The sequence below is a fragment of the Sinohyriopsis cumingii genome, chromosome 13 (assembly GCF_028554795.1).
Source record: "Sinohyriopsis cumingii isolate HCF-2022 chromosome 13, ASM2855479v2, whole genome shotgun sequence".
Classification (NCBI taxonomy): Eukaryota; Metazoa; Mollusca; class Bivalvia; order Unionida; family Unionidae; genus Sinohyriopsis; species Sinohyriopsis cumingii.
In genome coordinates, this window is record NC_142973.1 from 36,941,898 (window position 1) to 36,962,606 (window position 20,709).

General features: G+C 35.7%; 1 protein-coding gene across 1 annotated transcript in view; it reads right to left on the bottom strand.

Annotated features, from left to right (window-relative positions):
• LOC149785218 (cryptochrome-1-like) overlaps window positions 1-20,709 on the bottom strand; it is a 63,005-nt gene that overhangs the window by 13,774 nt on the left and 28,522 nt on the right. The window contains exons 6-8 of the mRNA XM_089979031.1: window positions 14,649-14,795; window positions 8,527-8,691; window positions 2,750-2,890 (exon numbers count right to left, since the gene is read on the bottom strand). Of these exons, the coding sequence (XP_089835157.1) occupies window positions 2,750-2,890; window positions 8,527-8,691; window positions 14,649-14,795 (453 nt within the window). The remainder of the gene's footprint in view (window positions 1-2,749; window positions 2,891-8,526; window positions 8,692-14,648; window positions 14,796-20,709) is intronic.

Genomic DNA, 20,709 nt, shown 5'->3' on the forward strand with positions numbered 1-20,709 from the left:
ATATATAATTGATTCATTGGTTTAGACATATATAATTGATTCATTGGTTTAATCATATATAATTGATTCATTGGTTTAGACATATATAATTGATTCATTGGTTTAGACATATATAATTGATTCATTGGTTTAATCATATATAATTGATTCATTGGTTTAGACATATATAATTAATTCATTGGTTTAGACATAATTTATTCATTGGTTTAGACATATATAATTGATTCATTGGTTTAGACATATATAATTGATTCATTGGTTTAGACATATATAATTGATTCATTGGTTTAATCATATATAATTGATTCATTGGTTTAGACATATATAATTTATTCATTGGTTTAGACATATATAACTGATTCATTGGTTTAATCATAATGATCTGTAGTACAGCTAAGATTCCTTCCTTTATTGACTTTATGTTTCGCTAACCAAGCGTAAAATGGTGCAAAATTCGTAACTATTCGGAACTGGAAATTTTTTGTGGCCACGCACATGGGAGCTAAGGGAGGTAATTTTAAGCGCTGTGATCAGTAACTCTGCTGCAACCGTGAAACCCTCTATACACTCTAGTGACTGAATATTTGGTACTGAATCAAATGTTTATCAATTACTGTATTACTTCTTGAATTTTATTTATAATCAGGTGGAATGAAACTTTTTTAAATTTATTTTTCTGAGTATATTCAAAACATCAGTTCTTAAATAACCATTTTTCTTGGTATTATATCACTGCTTCACTATAAGGAGCTTCATTATAAGGCTAGTATTGTTATGGCTCACATGTCATAAGAGGTAGTTAAAATGCACATGTACTTCATTATAAGGCTAGTATTGTTATGGCTCCCATGTCATAAGAGGTAGTTAAAATGCACATGTACTTCATTATAAATCTGTTTCACTATTAAGTGGTACACTTTATGGCTCCCATGGAGAGCATTACAATGTCAGAGTGAGTACCATATCACATCTGAGGAATTAAAGCATTACAATGAGTGAGTACTGTATTACATTTGAGGAATCTGAGCATTACAACAAGTGAGTACCATATTACATTTGAGGAATTAGAGCATTACAATGAGTGAGTGCCATATTACATTAGAGGAATTCGAGCATTACAATGAGTACCATATTACATTTGAGGAATTAGAGCATTACAATGAGTGAGTACCATATTACATTAGAGGAATTAGAGCATTACAATGAGTACCATATTACATTTGAGGAATTAGAGCATTACAATGAGTGAGTACCATATTACATTTGAGGAATTAGAGCATTACAATGAGTGAGTAATGTATTACATTTGAGGAATCAGAGCATTACAACAAGTGAGTACCACATTACATTTGAGGAATCAGAGCATTACAAGTGAGTACCATATTACATTTGAGGAATTAGAGCATTACAATGAGTGAGTACCATATTACATTTGAGGAATTAGCATTACAATGAGTACCATATTACATTTGAGGAATTAGAGCATTACAATGAGTGAGTACTTTACTACATTTGAGGAATCAGAGCATTACAACAAGTGAGTACCATATTACATTTGAGGAATTAGAGCATTACAATGAGTGAGTGCCATATTACATTTGAGGTATAAGAACCATTGCAATTCAGTGGCTTGTATGCCATATTTAAAATAAGTGGGTTGAGGATTCAAATCCTGGAAGCTACTTTGACATATCTTTGGGCAAGGCACTTTACTCTCACTGCCTTGATAAACAGTCCCTCATGTGCTTATGTGCTGATAAAGCAGCCAATAAACCTTAACTGAAAATTTTGTGTGCATAAACTGCGATGTGCATCTTTTAACACATGATAACAGACCTCTTTGATCTCCAAGAAGAATTATTATGTACATTTAATTTATATTGTGTACTAAAATTCTGTCCACAGTTGTAAGTTGTAAACAATATGCTTACATAGATAACTTTTGTCCATGACTGTAAGTATTAAACAACATGTTAATGTTGCACGAGTTCAAGGTCAGTCCTGTTTACAGCTAGACTAGGTTTTTCCATTGGAAATCTTCACATTCCATTATGTTATAGGTCTAAGGTGAAAAATGTGTATAAAAAGGGATTTGATATACAAATAATTCATTCCTGCTTTCTTGTTTTAGCTAGAATGGACTTTAGGAATCCAGTCTTGTTGCTGAAGTCATATAAGAGGAACTGTTTATTTTCATTGGAATTGTTAAAGTGCTAAATGACTTCTGGACTAACACACTATTTTGGATTATTGAGAATTCATTCAAAGTTATTCTGGATTTCATCACTGTGGTTCATAAGAACATTCAAGACTACTGGAAATCATTCAGAACATTCAATAGTTTTGAGCTTGTGATAGGATATTTAGAATGATCTGGGATTTAATTCACAACACAGTAATTGTTGTTTGAATTTTCACTTTATATTGTAATGAAATAAATAACTTACTGATTTTACTTACTGATTTTACTTACATTATTGGTTTCACTTCTTTCTGTTAACATACTTTAAGACCTAGTGTCATAAAAAGATATAGGTTACTGATAATTCACTGTCAATTAATTTCACGCAAAACAGGTACTTATTATTTTTCTTCAACAAATCTGATCTTTGTGTACAGCAAATTCTGAACTTATGAGCCAGCAATCACAAACATTACAAAAAAGGTGCACTCAGGCAAAGCCAAAAAGCACTGTAAGTTGCACATACAGGAAACTATTAACTTTGTGCACTTTTCTTGGCAGACTGACCTTCTGACCCTTCTCCCAACTGATCCAGAGGTCACCCCGAGTCAGGAAGCAGGCTACAGCATGGCGGGCCAGGTGATGTATCCATCCTTCCTTTCTCAACTGGGTCATGACTGCATCAATGAATGGGTATCCTGTCCGTCCCTTAGAAAGAAATCAAACAAGGTCTGTACTTATAAACTCAAATCTCCCAGCCAACAGGAGTGCATCTGGAGTAGGTGACTATATACAGCTTGGTATGGAGGACTGATCCTGTGGCAATCAGAGTTAAGAGCATTCCAAAGAGATATATCATAAAGCAGTGAGGTATACCATAATGCAATGAGGTATTCCAAAATGCAATGAGGTATACCATAATGCAATGAGATATACCATGATGCAATGAGATATACCATATTGCAATGAGATATACCATAATGCAATGAGGTATACCATAATCTAAAGAGATATACTGCAATGAGGTACACCATAATGTAATGAGGCATACCATAATGCAATGAGATATACCATAATGCAATGAGGTATACCATAATCTAAAGAGATATACTGCAATGAGGTACACCATAATGTAATGAGGCATACCATAATGCAATGAGATATACCATAATGCAATGAGGTATACCATAATCTAAAGAGATATACTGCAATGAGGTATACCATAATGTAATGAGGCATACCATAATGCAATGAGGTATTCCATAATGCAGTGAGGTATACCATAATCTAAAGAGATATACCATAATGCAATGAGGTATTCCAAAATGCAATGAGGTATACCATAATGCAATGAGATATACCATAATGCAGTGAGGTATACCATAATCTAAAGAGATATACCATAATGCAATGAGGTATACTATAATGCAATGAGATATACCTTAATGCAATGAGGTATACCATAATCTAAAGAGATACCATAATGCAGTGAGGTATACCATAATGCAGTGAGGTATACCATAATGCAGTGAGGTATACCATAATGTAAAGAGGTATGGCATAATGCAAGATGGCAGCTATCACTTAACCGGCTTGAAGCAGCTGTTGTTTTTTGTGCCGTTTTTCGTGATATATGTGCTTGTTGCCTGTCTTTATCTACGTTATTGTGTTCATCATGCATTGGCTGTTCAGTTCGTATGTGTTTCTTCATCTCCTTGTTTTGGAAACAAGAACAATTAGACTTTTTCTCAGCTGTCTTGCTCCACTGCTACAACTTTCTTTGTTGTTGAACAAACCGCCATCACGTGATACTTGCCAGTCAACCCGTTTATGCTATGATGGACCCTCATTAATTGCTTTAAATGACCACTCCTTGGCTCTCCACACTACATTGTGCTCTAGACTAAATGAACTGGGACTACATTCATCATTACTTAAATGTAAACAGAAGCGAGAAAGCAAAAAAACGTTTCAAAGCTGGCCGGTGTCGAACAGGACGAAGAATTCCAGTTATTTCCCTTATGCCCTTTATGGCTAAACAATTTAAAAATTCAACCATTAATTTAGGTAACTTAATTCAAATCCCTGTTAAATCGTCAACCTTTGTGACAAACTATCCAAAAGATACCCCTGCGTATTGCATTATTCAATACCCAATCAGTAGGACCACCGGAAAAGCGCACAGATATAGTTAATTTTATCAACAATCAGAATATTGATGTCTTTTTTCTTGACAGAAACATGGCTAAAAACATCAGGTGATGAGCCCAAGTGCATGGATCTAACACCCACCGGTTACTCCATCAAGTCGTTCCCCCGCCACTCTCGCAGAGGTGGAATTGCCGTCATCACAAAGAACTCCATGATTAAATGTCTTAACCACACCACAGCTTTCAATTTCTACCACACATCATTTGAACTAGTCCAAACCACACTTACAGTGGAACAAAGGACAGTCCATTTGTTTCTGCCTATACCACCCTCCCCCTAGTAGAAAAAACAAGCTGACTGAATCTCTCTTTTTGGAGCAGTTTCCAAATCTCCTGGAGTATGGAAATTCGATAGGTGGCAACCTGATTATTCTTGGAGATTTCAACATTCACTTTGACTGTCCTGGAAACCCAAACACATCAAAACTCCTAGATTCCATTAATGTTTTCAACCTCAAACAGTCAGTTAACCAACCCACCCATAAATATGGTCACATTTTAGACTGGATTCTTCATAGAACTGATGGTAATATTCTACATTCCTCCCTGGTATCCCACAAACTTGCATCAGATCACATCTGCATTATATGCCATCTTGACGTATCAGTCCCTAACCCTCCACTTTTATTTGCTACTAAGTGAAACCTCCATATGATAAATAGAACCCAACTAATGTATGACATCCAAGCAAACCTAACAACTTGCCTTCCTCCTACAGCAGAACAACCTGATAACTGCCTGTGTTCATTGTTCGACAAACATGCCCCAGCCACCAAGTGCAGAGCATCACTTCAAAAGTGTTCTCCATGGTATAGCAGTGTTAGGGACCAGCTTCACACTGCTAAAAGAGACCATAACAAAGCTGAGAGGCTTTGGCTTTCCACCATACTCACTATTCATAAGAAAATCTATGAAGCTGCTAAGAAGAACGTCACAAATATAGTCCATGTGGCAAAATCAGCCCACTACAGTACTAAGATCATGGAAAGTTCCAGCTGCAAAGAGCTCTTCGAGATTACTAACAAACAAGCTAATGTCAAGGAACAAATGTACACCACTTCCAACTACCTTCTCTCTAGTCGACCTTCCGGACCTGTTTGCAAATTTGTTCCATAACAAAGTACAAACCATTAGAGATAAGCCTGACAACACAATTTCAGTTGACTCGTCGTCACCATACAGTTGGGATACAGAATTTCAGCAGCAACCATTAGCAGCATTTGAACCTGTCTCTATGGATTTAGTACATACAATCGTGACAAAGAGTGCACCAAAGTCATGTGAACTTGATCCAATTCCAACATCACTGCTGCTTCAGTGCTTAGATTCAGCATTGCCTTCACTAACTGATGTTATTAATAGATCTCTCTCATCCAGGAAATTCCCATCATTTAAAAAACTGCCACTGTAAAGCCTCTGCTGAAGAAACCAACACTCAACCATAACGATTTAAAGAACTACCGCCCAGTTTCTAATCTACGATTCATATAAAAAATCTTAGAAAAGGTTGTTCTATCCCAGCTTTTATCTCATCTGAATTCAAATAGTCATTTTAGCCATGTACAATCTGCATATCGCCCTTGCCACAATACTGAAACTACTCTTCTAAAAGTAGTTAATGACATTCTCTCTGCTCTGGATAGCGGAAAGATTACAGCCCTCACCCTCCTTGATTTGTCTGCAGCATCTGACACAACAGACCATGATATATTACTTCACCGTCTCCAGCATATATCTGGCATTCATGACAGCCTTACTGTGGTTCAAATCCTACTTGGTCAACAGGACGCAAATTGTGTCTGCAGATGAAATACACTCCAGCCCAGTTGATCTATGTTGTGGTGTTCCACAGGGGTCTGTTCTTGGACCTGTTCTCTTCATTCTATACACTCAGCCGCTCTCAAATGTCATAGATCATCATCCAGTGTCTCACCAATTGTACGCCGACAACACCCAAATATACAAATCTAGCCACCCAACTGAAGTTGATGCTACCATCCAAGGTGTAGAGAGGTGCATTTCTGATGTGAAATCATGGATGACGTAACAAGCTGCAGATGAATGATGATAAAACTGAGACCATTCTGATCACAACACAAAGACTTTCTCATTCATATCCTTTACCTCAAACAATAAATATCAGTAACACCAACATTAAATTCACAGTCAGTACGAAACCTAGGTGTCACACTGGACAGTACTCTCACGTTGCACCAACATGTCATGAATATATGCAAGGTTGCATATCTTGAGCTGAGACACATCAGCTCCATTCGCAAATATCTTTCAGCTGATGCCACTAAAACAACTGTATGTTCATTAGTACTTTCAAGACTGGACTGTTGTAACTCAATTCCGTCTGGTTCATCTCAATATCTACTTCAGGAACTTCAAAACACAGCTGCTCAGATCATACTTAGAGTACCACGATCAGAGCACACCTCCCCACTGCTCTGTACCCTACACTGGCTATCCATTCGATCCAGAATCAAACACAAAATTTGTTCTCTATGCTTCGTTTCACTGATGGTCTCCAGTCCAACATACCTATTTGACCTCACCCATGTGTACACACCAGCAAGATACTTACGCTCCTCTTCTGACAATTGTATACTCATTTATATACACAAGGAAAATGAAGTCATATGGACAATGTTCTTTTGTACACCAGGGCCCAGCAACGTGGAATGAATTGCCCACTGAACTTAGACACAAAGATCACATTCAAGAGTGCTCTTAAAACTCACTTATTTCGACTGCAAGAACAAACTTAAAGACATAATAATGTTCCCTACCTTAAATATTTTCAGCATGCTTTTCTATGTGTCTTAATTTCATGGTGTTTGTTTTTTGTAATAATATCATTATATATGGTTTTTTTATGTTATAGGTGTTGTCTAATGTTGTAAAGCGCTTAGAGCTTCTAAAGATTAGGCACTATACAAAGTCCTCATTATTATTATTATACCATAATCCAAAGAGATATACTATAATGCAAAGAGATGTACCATAATGCAAATAGATATACTGTAACAGGATTCAAAGCATTCATTCACTGGTTGTGAGTCTATGTTATGGCTGGTCTGGACATAAAGCAGTCACTCACTGGTTGTGGGTCTATGTTAAATGATGAAGATATGATATATTACTTCAATAAACTAAGGTTTCATCAGTGTAAGTCTACACAAAATATGGTTTAATATACAAAGGATGAAACAGCTGAATATGCAAAAGTTACTTAATGGTGAAAATTGGGTTACAGTGACTTATTCTCCTTGAGATGCATCCACATACTAATTTTCATGAGTGTAGAATTTCATCTGTTCACCAGTAATCCTATAAGAGTGACATGCAGAGATACCCATGATGATATTTAAACAGTGGAAAGCTTTAATTTTGTCACCAAGGCTTGTATGTGATGTCAGCTGGCTGTTTCTTTTTAAGCTTCATTGACTATGGTCTCAAACAGGGTGTGTTTCTTGTACAAAAAGAGGGAAGTAGTCGACTAGTTCTGCTGTGGAAAGACTTAAATCAGCTGACAATTTAGTGGGGGGGATAATGCCAGCAAACTTGTAACAACTACCATTTTGTGCATCCCTGTTTTCTGTATTTGCTTGGGTAAAACCTGACTCAGACCTTGGATCAGAGATGTCCGAGTAACTAGGCAAATCCTCAGCAGAAAACTCAAATTTATAACTTTCATTTATGATTTTCCCCAGTCTTTCACTGTTTATGTCACTATCTTCAACCAGGTGCACACAAAAATTGGTGTCGAGGTTGCAATGTACTATTTATAGTATTTAAAATTTGATATGTGTAAAATTTCATAATGAATTAGAAGAGTAGTCTATCTTCTTTCAAACATATTGACTGTAAATACGAATGCACTGCCTTTACTTACAAAAACTTCTCCTAAATGTATACCTATTTTTAAACATGCCAAATTTTGTCATTATGGATATGCAGTACTTGTCAAACACTGTCACTGAGGGGAAAAGGGTACACTGTTTGTAGGTGAGAAAGGCATCATAACTCCTCATTAGATAATAAAAACTTAACCACTAAGCCACCATGGGTATATACTAAAAGAGTTCAATCATAATGCTGCTTTTGATATAGATTTAGATGACTTACATTTGCCCATGCCTCCAAATGTTCAGGGTTTTTCCCCCATGGAATCTGTATACAGATTGGGTTCCCCTCGATCTTGTCAAAGTTTGGAGTTCCTGCTCCAGCAGTGTAGAAAAACTCTCGCCATAGTAACTGACCATAAAGGGAAACAGGCGGCTGAGTATGTTTCTGAAGAAGAAATAGAAAAACTTGAGAGAGTTTCAACAATTTTGATGGTGTACTTTAATTACTTGCTTATGAGCCCATTCATTTATAAATCGACTCCCCACCCCTCATCCTTTTTAGGGCTGCAATTCTCTTTGATCCTCCTACCAGTCGGTGTACTTTGCACATCAAATGCATTTATATGGGGTGACTTATCATCAGTGAGTCAGAGACGCATTTTGTAAAACTAAACAACTGGCCAGATAGACTGACAGATAGACAAAAAGACAAAACCAGTGTAAAATAAATACACTTACATCACTGAGTGGAATTTGCCACCAATAAATTGACAATTTACATTTCAGATTAATAAAAACCATTGAAATCCATAATACCTGACATCTGAAATCCATTGATATGATAAATCCATGAATTCATATGCACATATAAAATGGTAATCCACAATGATACGATTCACAACAATCTATAATACATTAATTTCCAACATTTTATAAGCATTTCTGAAAGTGAAAGTTTGATCATAGTCTGTGAAATCTTATTAAAGGATTGCCACAATTGAAAGGGTGTCAGTTGTGCAACATGATTATATGGTGTTAAAATAAGTGCCCACAGTAAAATGTATGAAGGACTCTATTTGGCAATGAACATGTATTAAATCCATAGCTTATTCACAAGATTGTCATCTGGGGAAAACAAAGCTGATGCTGCCTTTACAAGCTGAGGGATTATGGTCAGACACAAACAAATGTTAAATTGACCAGAAGAAACATCCACATTTAACTGAATACATGACAATACTTGGGCACAGAACATTTTTATCACATTCAAAACTCAATCAAAAGACTTGTCAACTTGGAAAATAAAGTTGGTGCTGCCATTAAAAGGTAAAGGATTATTGTTCCATGTGCATTGTCATATAATTTAGGAAACAGATCTGGCTAATAAGAAAGGCATATACAAATAAAATGAAAACTTGGCAATTAGATCTGGCGAATAAAAAGACAAATATAAATCAAATCAAAACTTTAACTGCATCAAACACAGTCTTATACAGCAAACACACAATATAATACAAATACTTTTTGTCTGGACTTACAAGAAAATGGAATTTGTTGTTGTTGTAGGGTTTAACACCATTTTCAGCACAATATAGGCTATATATGGCAGCCAGTAGAAATGGTGGAGGAAGAACTCGGCAAAAAACCCCAGAAAGAACCACCGACCCATGAGAAGCTACTGGCAAGCCTTCTCACATACCCACATTGGCCAAGCCCAAGACTCGAACCCATGCAGACAGAGGTGAGACGGCAGTGATCCATAATGGTGAGCACTTTAGACCACTCGGCCACTCAGGGCCCCGAAAATGGAAGTAAAATACTTATTAGTAAACACCTACTGTAAACAATATGGATGGACACCTCACACTGCAGCAAGTTTTTTTTATTTAATATTTTCGGCTTATAAAAATCCAAATAAATGTTAATACACGTATTGTGTAATGAATAACATCATGAAATGGATAAACACAATGCATACCATATTTCTGGATGGGAATAACGGCATAACAATGTAAAAATATTTGAATCAACACTATTTAGTACATACATACTGCAAACAACTAGCGTTTCCAATATTACCCCTAGATTTATAACAAAAATTTGTATGTCGATCTTATAAAACATACCCCAATTTTACAAGAATAAAATTTTCTGTAAATAAATGTAAACTTCAAAATGAATACTATATTGGGCTCAAAATGAACACCAATCCCCTATCCTGTAGGTAGTGATACTGCCAGTAGATCCACAAGATTCAACAGTCACTAATCCCCTGAAAATTACTGCTAGTAGCCCATCATAGCAGTTAACATAAGTATGATATTTCCTATAATGGTTAATTTATCTTTTCACTGTGTGAAATGAGTACCTATCAACATCCTGTGACTGATGAGGTACAATAAATGGTTGCAGCACAAATCAACTGGTGTTAAGCCACTCATGCACTCATTAGGTACATTAGTGTGACTATTGTCAAAATAGTCTTTGTGCATATGGAACTAGCCCGATGTACTGTCCCCAAGGTCACGTTCATCAAACAATCCATAATTATACCAAATGTGTTTAGTTACTGATAAACAGTCAATACACTGTTGCTGTGCCAACTGTGGAAATATCTGCTTGGTGCACAGCTGCCACCAAAGTGGCAGAAATCAGATGATGATGAGAGCGAACAATTGCATCAAGGATAGTTATGTACTTCTGAGAGAGTGACAGATGTAAGGTGAATTTGTTTGCACTTGCAGCATGCTTAATGTTGCTATGGCTATCAATTCTGGAAGAGTAGTGATAACAAGATTTTCAAGATGGCAGCCATATTGGATGTCTGATTGGCACAAGAGAAAACCCCATGTTGATATGACTTTCTGTTCAGCAGGAATAGCAATAACATAATTGTAAAGATGGCTGCTATAATGGAAATGTTGAATATATGTCAGATCAGCACCATTTTATTTAAACCAATTAGACATCTTAAGTATTTTAGTGAAATTCCTACCCTGATAGAAGCATCCATTCAAGACAAGTTGAAATAACAGATTTTCAAGATAACCACTGTGGTATGGGATGTCTGAGTAGCACCATTTACATTTTCAGAAGGAGTGGCAAAAAGTTTAAAGCTGGCTGATTTAGCGGCCTTACTGAATGTCAGATTAGCAATGTGTTCAATAACGATAATGTTGATATGCTGCTCCATTCAAGAGAAGTAGATATAACAAGATTTCAAGATGGGCACTGGGGTGGCCATATTTGCTGTCTGAACAAAACCATTTTCATTTAGGACCTGAGGATGAATGTGTGTCAAGTTTTATGGCAATCCGCTACATATTTATGAGGAGTAGTGATAACAAACTTGTGCTAACAAATGGACAACAGGTCATCCCATGAGATCTTCTGGTCTATGACCAGTACAGCTAAAACCTAGGTCTATGTGACCAAATTTGCCATTTAAGTGGCTTGTATTTTCAGCTGTTCATCCATTATACTCCCTCAATATCAAAGCCTATTCCACCTACATTCATGAAAATGCAACTCACTTAATCAACATGACCCAACATTCACACCTGGGTGACGTTTTGGATTTTCAGCTATCTGTTCATCACACCGTTGATATTTAGGACCCTATTTTACCCAAACTTATGAATGGATGAATCTAATAAAAAGTAATTTAGCCACATAAAAACAAGACTGTTCCTAATTTTCACAATAAGGTGACTTTTCTTTTTATCTTTCAATTAACTACACCCTCAATATCTTGGACCCTATTTCACCTACACTTATGAAAATTGGATGCATCTTAGAAAGTAACTCAACCACACCAGATTTAAGTCAATGTGATCCAATCTGTCATACCTGAGTGACTTGTTTATATTCAGCTATCTGTTCATGATGCCATCTTTGAATCTGACTAACACTCAGGAAAGTTAAAAGTGGATGCAACTCGATGAAAATAACTTAGCTAAATCAAAACCAGGTCAATGTGATCTTTATTTAACATCTAAGTGCATTTTCAGATGTACTTCATTACAACCTCAATATTTAAGATCTTATTTCACTTCCACTCATAAAAATTGCAATGTGGATGCATATCAAAATGAATAATCCCATCACATTAAAAGAATCCCTTGAAAGGACAGAGACTCTACTAACCAAAACAGATTTCCTGGAATTCAAGATAAGACCATTTCTTCCTTTTAACTGCTGAGTGTTGAAACACATCTTTTATTCTTTGGCAGTAACAAGATTTTCAAATAGCTTCAGTGGTAGACATATTGGATATCACATTTTCTTTTAGGAACAACAATGTTAATATGACTTCATGTTTTGTAGGAATAATGATAAGATTTTCCAGATGGCTGCCATTTATGACCAAGAAAACATTATAAGAATGTGAGATAACAATACTGATATTACCAGCCATATGTGTGTGTGTGTGTGTGTGTGTGATTTGGATTTTTAACATAGCTTTAAAAAATGTCAGCCATATCACTACAATGTCTGCAGTGTGACAGCTTATAGTGATGTCTAGCACTGGGGCATCATACCACAGACATGTAGCATGATGTCCCACCCAGTCACATTATCCTGACACCAAGCTGACCAATCCTAACACTAACCTCTTAATACTGAGTGCCAAGCGAGGCAGCTGTTAGTACCATTTTTATAAGTCTTTGGTATGACTCGGCTGGGGATCAAACCCACGATCTCCCACATCCAAGAAGGAACCAATAACCACTAAGCCACTGGAGCAGTTACCAGCCATATGTGAGAAATACCAATAAAATTTTCAAGATAGCAATTGTGGTGACCATATTAGAAATCAAAGCAGTACAATTTTCTTTTTCTTTTTTAACCAACTAGACATTATAGGAAGTCTTTCAGTGAATACTCTAAGCCAATATGACCATTCATTCAGGAAGTAGTAATTACAAGATTTTCAAGATGGCCATATTGGATGTCAGAGAATAGCATCATTTCCATTTAAGACCAACAAGGCATTATAAGTCTTCTTGTGAAAACCCCTTGTAAGAAATCGTTTCATAAAAGTCCATGTTAATAAGACCATCGGGAGGAGTAGCAATAACACAAGATGGCAGTAGTGGCAGCCGGTATGGATGTACGAGCTGCACCATTTTATTCAGGACCAACAAGACATCATAAGAAGTCATTTATTAAAAACACCATGATGATATTGCCATCCATTCTAGAAAAGTAACAAACTTTCCAAGATGGCTGGAGGTGCCAACAGCATCTTTTTTGTTCCGGACATCATGAGAAGTCTTTTAGTGAAAACTCCATACTGATATGACAATCCATTCAGGACATCATGAGAAGTCTTTTAGTGAAAACTCCATCCTGATATGACAATCCATTCAGGATGACTACTGATAGCAAGATTTTCAAGATGGCACTGTGGGAGCTGTACTGGACATCCAATTGGCACCATTTTCATTTAAGACCAACTAGACATCATAAAAAATCTTTCTGTGAAAACCCCATAAGAATAAAAATTTCCATTCAGGAGTAGCAATAACAAGATTTTCAAGATGACTGCCATGTTGGCCAAAGTGAATGTCTAAATGGCACCATTTTCATTACGAAATTGATATCATAAGAAATCTTTTGAAAACTATACCAATATGACCATCCATTCAAGGAGGAGTGGGGATAACAAACTTTTCAAGATGGCCACTCTGACAGTCATAATGGATATCAGACTGATACCATTTTCATTTAGGACTAACTAGACCATGGGAATGCATGTGTATTGTTCATGGCAATCCTGTAGTTCAGGAGAAGCAGTGGAAACAAATTGAAACTAATGGACACAAAGATGTTGGACAGCAAACCATCCCATAATCTCTCCGGGTGTATGACAAGCAGAACTAATAAGTGGGTCAGTGTGACCTAATTTCATGTCTGAGTTACTTTTGAGTTTTCAGCTATTCATTTGTTGCACTTTCAATATACCTGCACTCAAGAGACTTGGCATGTAGATGCTCCTCAAGGTCAGCAACTCAGTCATACCAAAATAGGTCACTATGACCTATTGAATCTTTCTCTACATAAGTCAGTATATTGCTGGCTACTCCAAATATGCCCCGGTTGATTTGTTTTTATGAGTAAACACCTTAATATCAATTAGAATGAGCAAACTGTTATTTGTGGAAGCACATTATTTTTATGCAATGCCTGAAATGTAGGGTTTATTTTGCCATACATTTATATCTGCTTTCAAAATATTAATGCACAACAATTTATTTTCCATACAACTTGACATGATTTCCTATTTATTTGTTTTGTGTACAGATCAAAATCTGGGTTCATTGTTCATCCATATATGTGCTATCTTAAGAAACCCACCTCACCTGACTTTTAAGGAACAGAATATGGTGGTAAACTTACCTTGTTCTGTGAGTACACCTCATGAAGTCTGTAGTAAAAGGTTCTGACTGAAAGACAACCAAACTTGAGGTATGGACTTAGTACTGTGGTGCTGGGGGTCAATGAGTTGGGTTCTGTCTTGGGCTTCTCAAAAGTACATATCCAGTTCTAAAAACAAAAAGACATTGTTTTGACTATAGATTCAAGAGAAGTTTATGTGGCCACCATGGCCATCAAACTGTAGGTCTGATCAGATTTAAAACCATATTAATTACTCAGCTTGCGTTTGCTATTTTGTAGAGGGTGAGTGGGTCTTGTCAATAGCTTTTCTTTGCTACTAATACAAATGAGTGCATATTTCTGCTAAGAATAAAAAGGCAAATGAGTAATATTTTTTCACAACTGCTGAAGATTTAAGTAATTTGTATAGGGTGAGAATCATATTGTATAGATTCTTCACTTCTTGTATTGATATGAGTATCTATATGGAAAAAATACTGATCATCAAAATATCAATTAATCGTTACACCAGTACTGAGATCATTATATTATATTTAAAACCATTTAGTTCAAGGGCCGATCCAGTGGCCTAGTGGTTTGAACATATGCCTCAGATACGAGAGGGGTTTGAACCCTGGCAGAACCATACCAAAGACTTACAAAAATGAAACTAGCAGCTGCCTTGCTAGGCGCTCTGCATTAAGCGGTAGGTTAGTGTTATGATTGGTCGGCCTGGTGTCAGGATAATGTGACTGGGTGGAACATGATGCTCCATGTCTGCGATATGAGCCCCAGTGCTAGACATCATTATAAAAACTGTCACATTGCAAACATTGTATTGATACGGCTGAAACTTTCTAAAAGCTGCGTTAAAAATCCATATGACACAGATTTAGTTCAAAGAGTTGATTTTACTAATACAGAGTGAGTTTTTTTTGTATTTGTGACATATCCATTAAACTTTGATCACTAAATGTTGAGATTTTTGCAGCATTCTGAAAATGAAATTACTCCAAGGCCCCCAAATGCTTATCCCCACATAAAGATCACGATGAAATACAGACTGTATATCGACCTGAAGGCATACAGTTGGAAACCACAGGAGCACAGCTGTATACCACAGTTATTCAGAATTTACCACCAGTGAAACCAATTATTTTTAATAAAACGTTTCTTTGAAAATACTTACCCAATCATAATACCTTATGAGTACTGCCACTACCTAGCTAATCCAGCACTCACAGATACTACTTTTAGCTAAAAATTGTCTGCCGACTCATGTGGTGGTCAGGTAGAGTGATCTCCTCTTACCTATAAGACTTGGCGGCAATGACTAAGGATATTCCAGTTATTACTGGAGCAGAAGGCATGCTCCCTATGGATGTAACTACAGGGAGGCTGGGAGGGTGTATGTGTATTATGATTGGGTATGTATTTTTGAACAAACATAGTTTACCAGAAAAAAATTGGTTTCTTCTTTCAATACATTACCCAATCATAAATCCTTAGGAAAATAAGTAAGAGGTGGAGGGAGGTACATCCTCTTACCCCGGAGATATCATCTCCAATCCCCTAAGATATGTGAGACAGCTTCTATGTAAACTGACTAGAGGGGACTCCATCTATCTGGGCACAACTTCAAAAGGGAAAATCCCCCCGCCAGCAACTCCAGTGAAAGTCGTGAAGTCACATCGTAAGATTATTGAGGGAGTGGTGTATGAAATACTTTGATAGATGCATAAACACATGAGTCAGTTATTATGATCTTTTTAATTTCTTTTCATACCGAAGGTAAAGCAATGTAAATATAATGTTAAATTAATAGAGACAAAAATAAGAAACCTTTCAGGAACATGCAATCTGAGTCAGGGCTCTTGATGTTTTTTTTTTTACAAGTTACTTGCCCTGGGCTTGTGTCTTAAAATATTTTCTCTAAGCACTGTAGATATAATCAAAAATCTTCAGTGGAAACCATGTCACTACAAAGAACCATTCAGGACAAGTAACTAAAACAAGATTTTCAAGATGGCCACCACTGTTGCCATACTGGATGTCAGAATTGCACCTTTGGCCAAAAAGATATCACAAGAAGTCCTTTAGTGATATGGCCATCTGTTTATTAGAAGGAGCCATAACAATATTTTCAAGATGGCCTCTATTCCAGCCTTATTTTTATGTCAGATCAGCATCATTTTCATTTATGAAAACCCTATATAGCCATGGCCATCCGTTCAGGAGAAAGTGCAACAACAAGATTTGGCAGTCATGATGGTGGTCAGATTGGACCATTTTCATATAGAACCAAGTCATGTGTGTGATTCCACCAGTGACAGAACAGAAATACTGCTTTAAAGACAGACACATGCAAATACCATAAGAGCTGAAATCTAATGCTTTTGGAAATCAGCCAATTTTTTAGATACAAATTTAAAGACCCCCCAGTATTTTTACACATTTTTAAGCAAATGTTATAGAAACCAGTCACAATCCTGTTCTACCAGTGCAATGATGTGTTCTGGCTATCTAATTAAGAAATCAGTACAGAACAAGAGCTGTAAACTGATTACCTTACTGTTCTAATTTGAAGACTAAAGGCAGAATATTTCTTGAAGTGTTATAAACGACAATGGGATCAAAGGTGGTTCATGTTGGCTTGTGGATCTTTGATTAAAAATTTAGAAAAAGGCAAGAGTGCGGAAGCCATAGATTTATGGATGATGTCACCTGGCTGTGTATGCAGGAACCAAATACTTATAGTCAAACATCACCTAGCTCTGCGTGCAGATACTATATTTTTATGGCACAGGACAGTGACATCTATGGTTGTCCATTCTAGGACAATCATTAATCTGTGCTAATAATAACTGGGAGATAGCATATGTAAATTGTCTCGAAGATCACGGTTCTGCATCACTGTAACAGAACATCAATGAAACAAATATTCAAACAGACTTATTTGCCCAGGAAAGTCTGTTGTCAACAGTGGACGTTGATGTAAACAATATGGTGGGACTTAAGTATTTGCAGTCTCGCAGCTGTCCCATACATTGTTGGCGCTGATTACTATATATATGTATGGGATAGTCCAAATTAGAATAGCTTGTTAGGGCTTTGTGTGTAGGAATAAATAGCAATACGCAGAGTTTTCCAAATCTGAGAATTAATTTTCTGCAGGAATATACCACGTGTTGATATGAAAGTGCTCTGACACTATCGCATGTTGATATACAAGTGTTATGACATGGCCATCCCATTCAGTAGCAACTTTAAAGTTCCACTAAATCGAGCTTAAACTAAGTAGCTAAGTTTATCAATGAGTCTGTCATGTGCAGAGCCTTTTCTTATATTGGGTGATACACTGCATCATCAAGAGTGAGAACTGTACAAGCTTGAAAGGGACCAACCATTCATTTTATAAGGGGTGTCGAGTGTCAACTCCAACATATTCCTTCCTTGCCTATCATTTAAAAAAAATAAAAATCACAATATTTCTATCACATTATAAAGTTCAGTTTGCTCTGTTTCTCTATCTCTCTCTCATTTTCAAGTTGAAAAAGAAATGAGCGAGAGACAGATTCACTTCTTAATTTAACCCACTCTTACGACAGCAATGTGAAATGCATGTGACTACGGAATGTAATAATCAAGACCTTCATCCAATATCTGAACTTTCAACCCGGTAGAAATCTTTTTTTTCCCCTCATCAGTTTGTTTTGTTTCGTTTTAACAAAGCTAGTTTCCTAGGTAGGCCAATGAACAGAAAAAGCTTGATCTCTTATATTTTTTTCCTCAAATATTTGACAACATAAAAGTTATGATCTCTTAAGATTGTTGCTGAGAAATTTTATTTCAAATATTTTTGGCAAGTTGCAATTATTAATTATCATTGAAAACCTCACAACTCTTGCTCTATAATTTATAATCAATTAGAATTATTTTTGTTAATTTTCGGTAATAATGACTTTCACGCCTCTCAAATGTACAACTACACTCAAAAGAATACCTGATAACCAATTTCTATTATACATGTGTACCAGACACAAGAGCACCCCAGTGTTTCATTACTCCATCTCAGTGTTCATACTGTTGTTTATTTCTGCCTCAGTTGGCAGTAAAGATCAAAGAGCTAACCTGGTAACACATTGACATTTTTGGCTGGTTCATTACCATATATAACTGAAAATTAGTACACTACTTTATTATGTGGCGAGAAGACCCTAACTAATGGTTGTGATAATATTGCTCTATCTGATGATATTGCATTCAAATCATTCAGATGTAGACACTAGAATATAAAAGAATTAAATACGTATATTTGGTAGGCCACTGACAGTTGTGCTCAAACTAGCTGAACCTTAGAAGATGTATTAAAAATGAGAATTTTTAACAACTTGAGCTGTAAAGAAAATTCTTCAAAAACTATATCTCCTGTCATATATTAAAGAATGCATTAATTATAATAGCTATTAAAGAAATCATATTCAGTCTGCATGTTAATAGATAGTAAAGGAAAGTCATGACGTACATAAGATTTATTAATGAAGCCAGCAAAAAGAAAAGTTTATGTAGTATGAATCTAGAAATAACCCTAAAAGTTGTTAATTCCATGTTCGAAATCCTACCTTTTTTAACAGTATGTTTTATTTTGAAAGAAAAATTTATATTTGTTTCACTTACATGATGTGATGAAATAATAGTCCACTGCAGTCGATAACAAACCTGCATATGGATTTTGTGTCAGTTATTACATTTGTCACATGTATAAAGATACTTGCATTCATCAAATTTATTCTTGCAACCAACAATAATTGCTCAGAGATGTTTACATAAAAATCTATAAGACATCTGCCTTTCAACAATTTTTGGATGAGATAACTAGTTCTACGTTAGTATGACTTCACTGCATAAAACAGTATTCTCTTCACCCTAAAACATGACAAATATAATTGTTCTACATTAAGATAATTATTATTTTACCTTCATAATTAAAACAACTTGATAACATCTGAGTTCTTTGAACAATGAATGCTGTATTTAGTTGGATAAAAGATTCTGCCAACAATATTATTTTAAACAGTCTTTTAAACCTTTCAAACACTAGCATTACTTTTTGGTTGCTATGGCAACCAAAGTAAATTTATAATTATTCATAATTTTCAGCATGATTAGTATTTGTTCCTTATCAATGTACTATATAAGTGAATGAAATCATGTTTTATATGGAGAAAATGTGTGAATAATATCTACATAAATATTGCATTATCTAAATTTTGTACCATACTGAAATGTCGAGACATGTTTGAGAGTGAAGTTTTAATTATCTAGCATAAGCCTAAAAGTATTGAACTGAGAATATGTAATATATTGAAAAAAATTAACTGTCCATGTACACATTCAGAATAACTATATTTGATGGAAAAGTATACACTATATTCAATTTTTTAAAATAAAAATTACTTTTCCACCCAATATTTCTATTTGGCTGCTATGGCAACCATGAACACACATCAATTTCACCAACATTTTTGCAAGCATATATGCATCACTTTGAACAATTTCACAGCAATCTGATTTTAAATAAGTTTTGAGCTGTTATAAAGATTTTGCCCAAAATGTCTGTATTGTTTTGAAATAATTCAGCATGCACAGATGGTGCAGTTAGAAACAAATCAGCACTGGTCTCTAGGTCAAGCAAACACAGCACTACCAGGGTTAATTTTTTGTTTTCTTAATTTTTTATTGCTTTCTTCAAGATGTTTAAGAAGAATATTAAATGGGAAGCTCTTTTTTGTCAATTCATGCAAACTGCTGTGTTCTTTTCTCCATACGCTAAAAAAATATTGGCTAAAAAATATTACAAGTTCAACAATGCATGGAAATCAGAGTTTAAGTTCAGGCAAAAGAACAGGAAAGGTACCAAGTTTGCAGCTAAAAATCCTTGTGATTTTTTTTTACAAAAATCATTGCAGTGAGCTATGAGATATTCAAATCTTACTTTTTCACTTAATTATTTTACTTTATATAATTATTCATTTTATGACTATAACATTGCCATCAGAATCTGATTCATGTTCAAACTTGC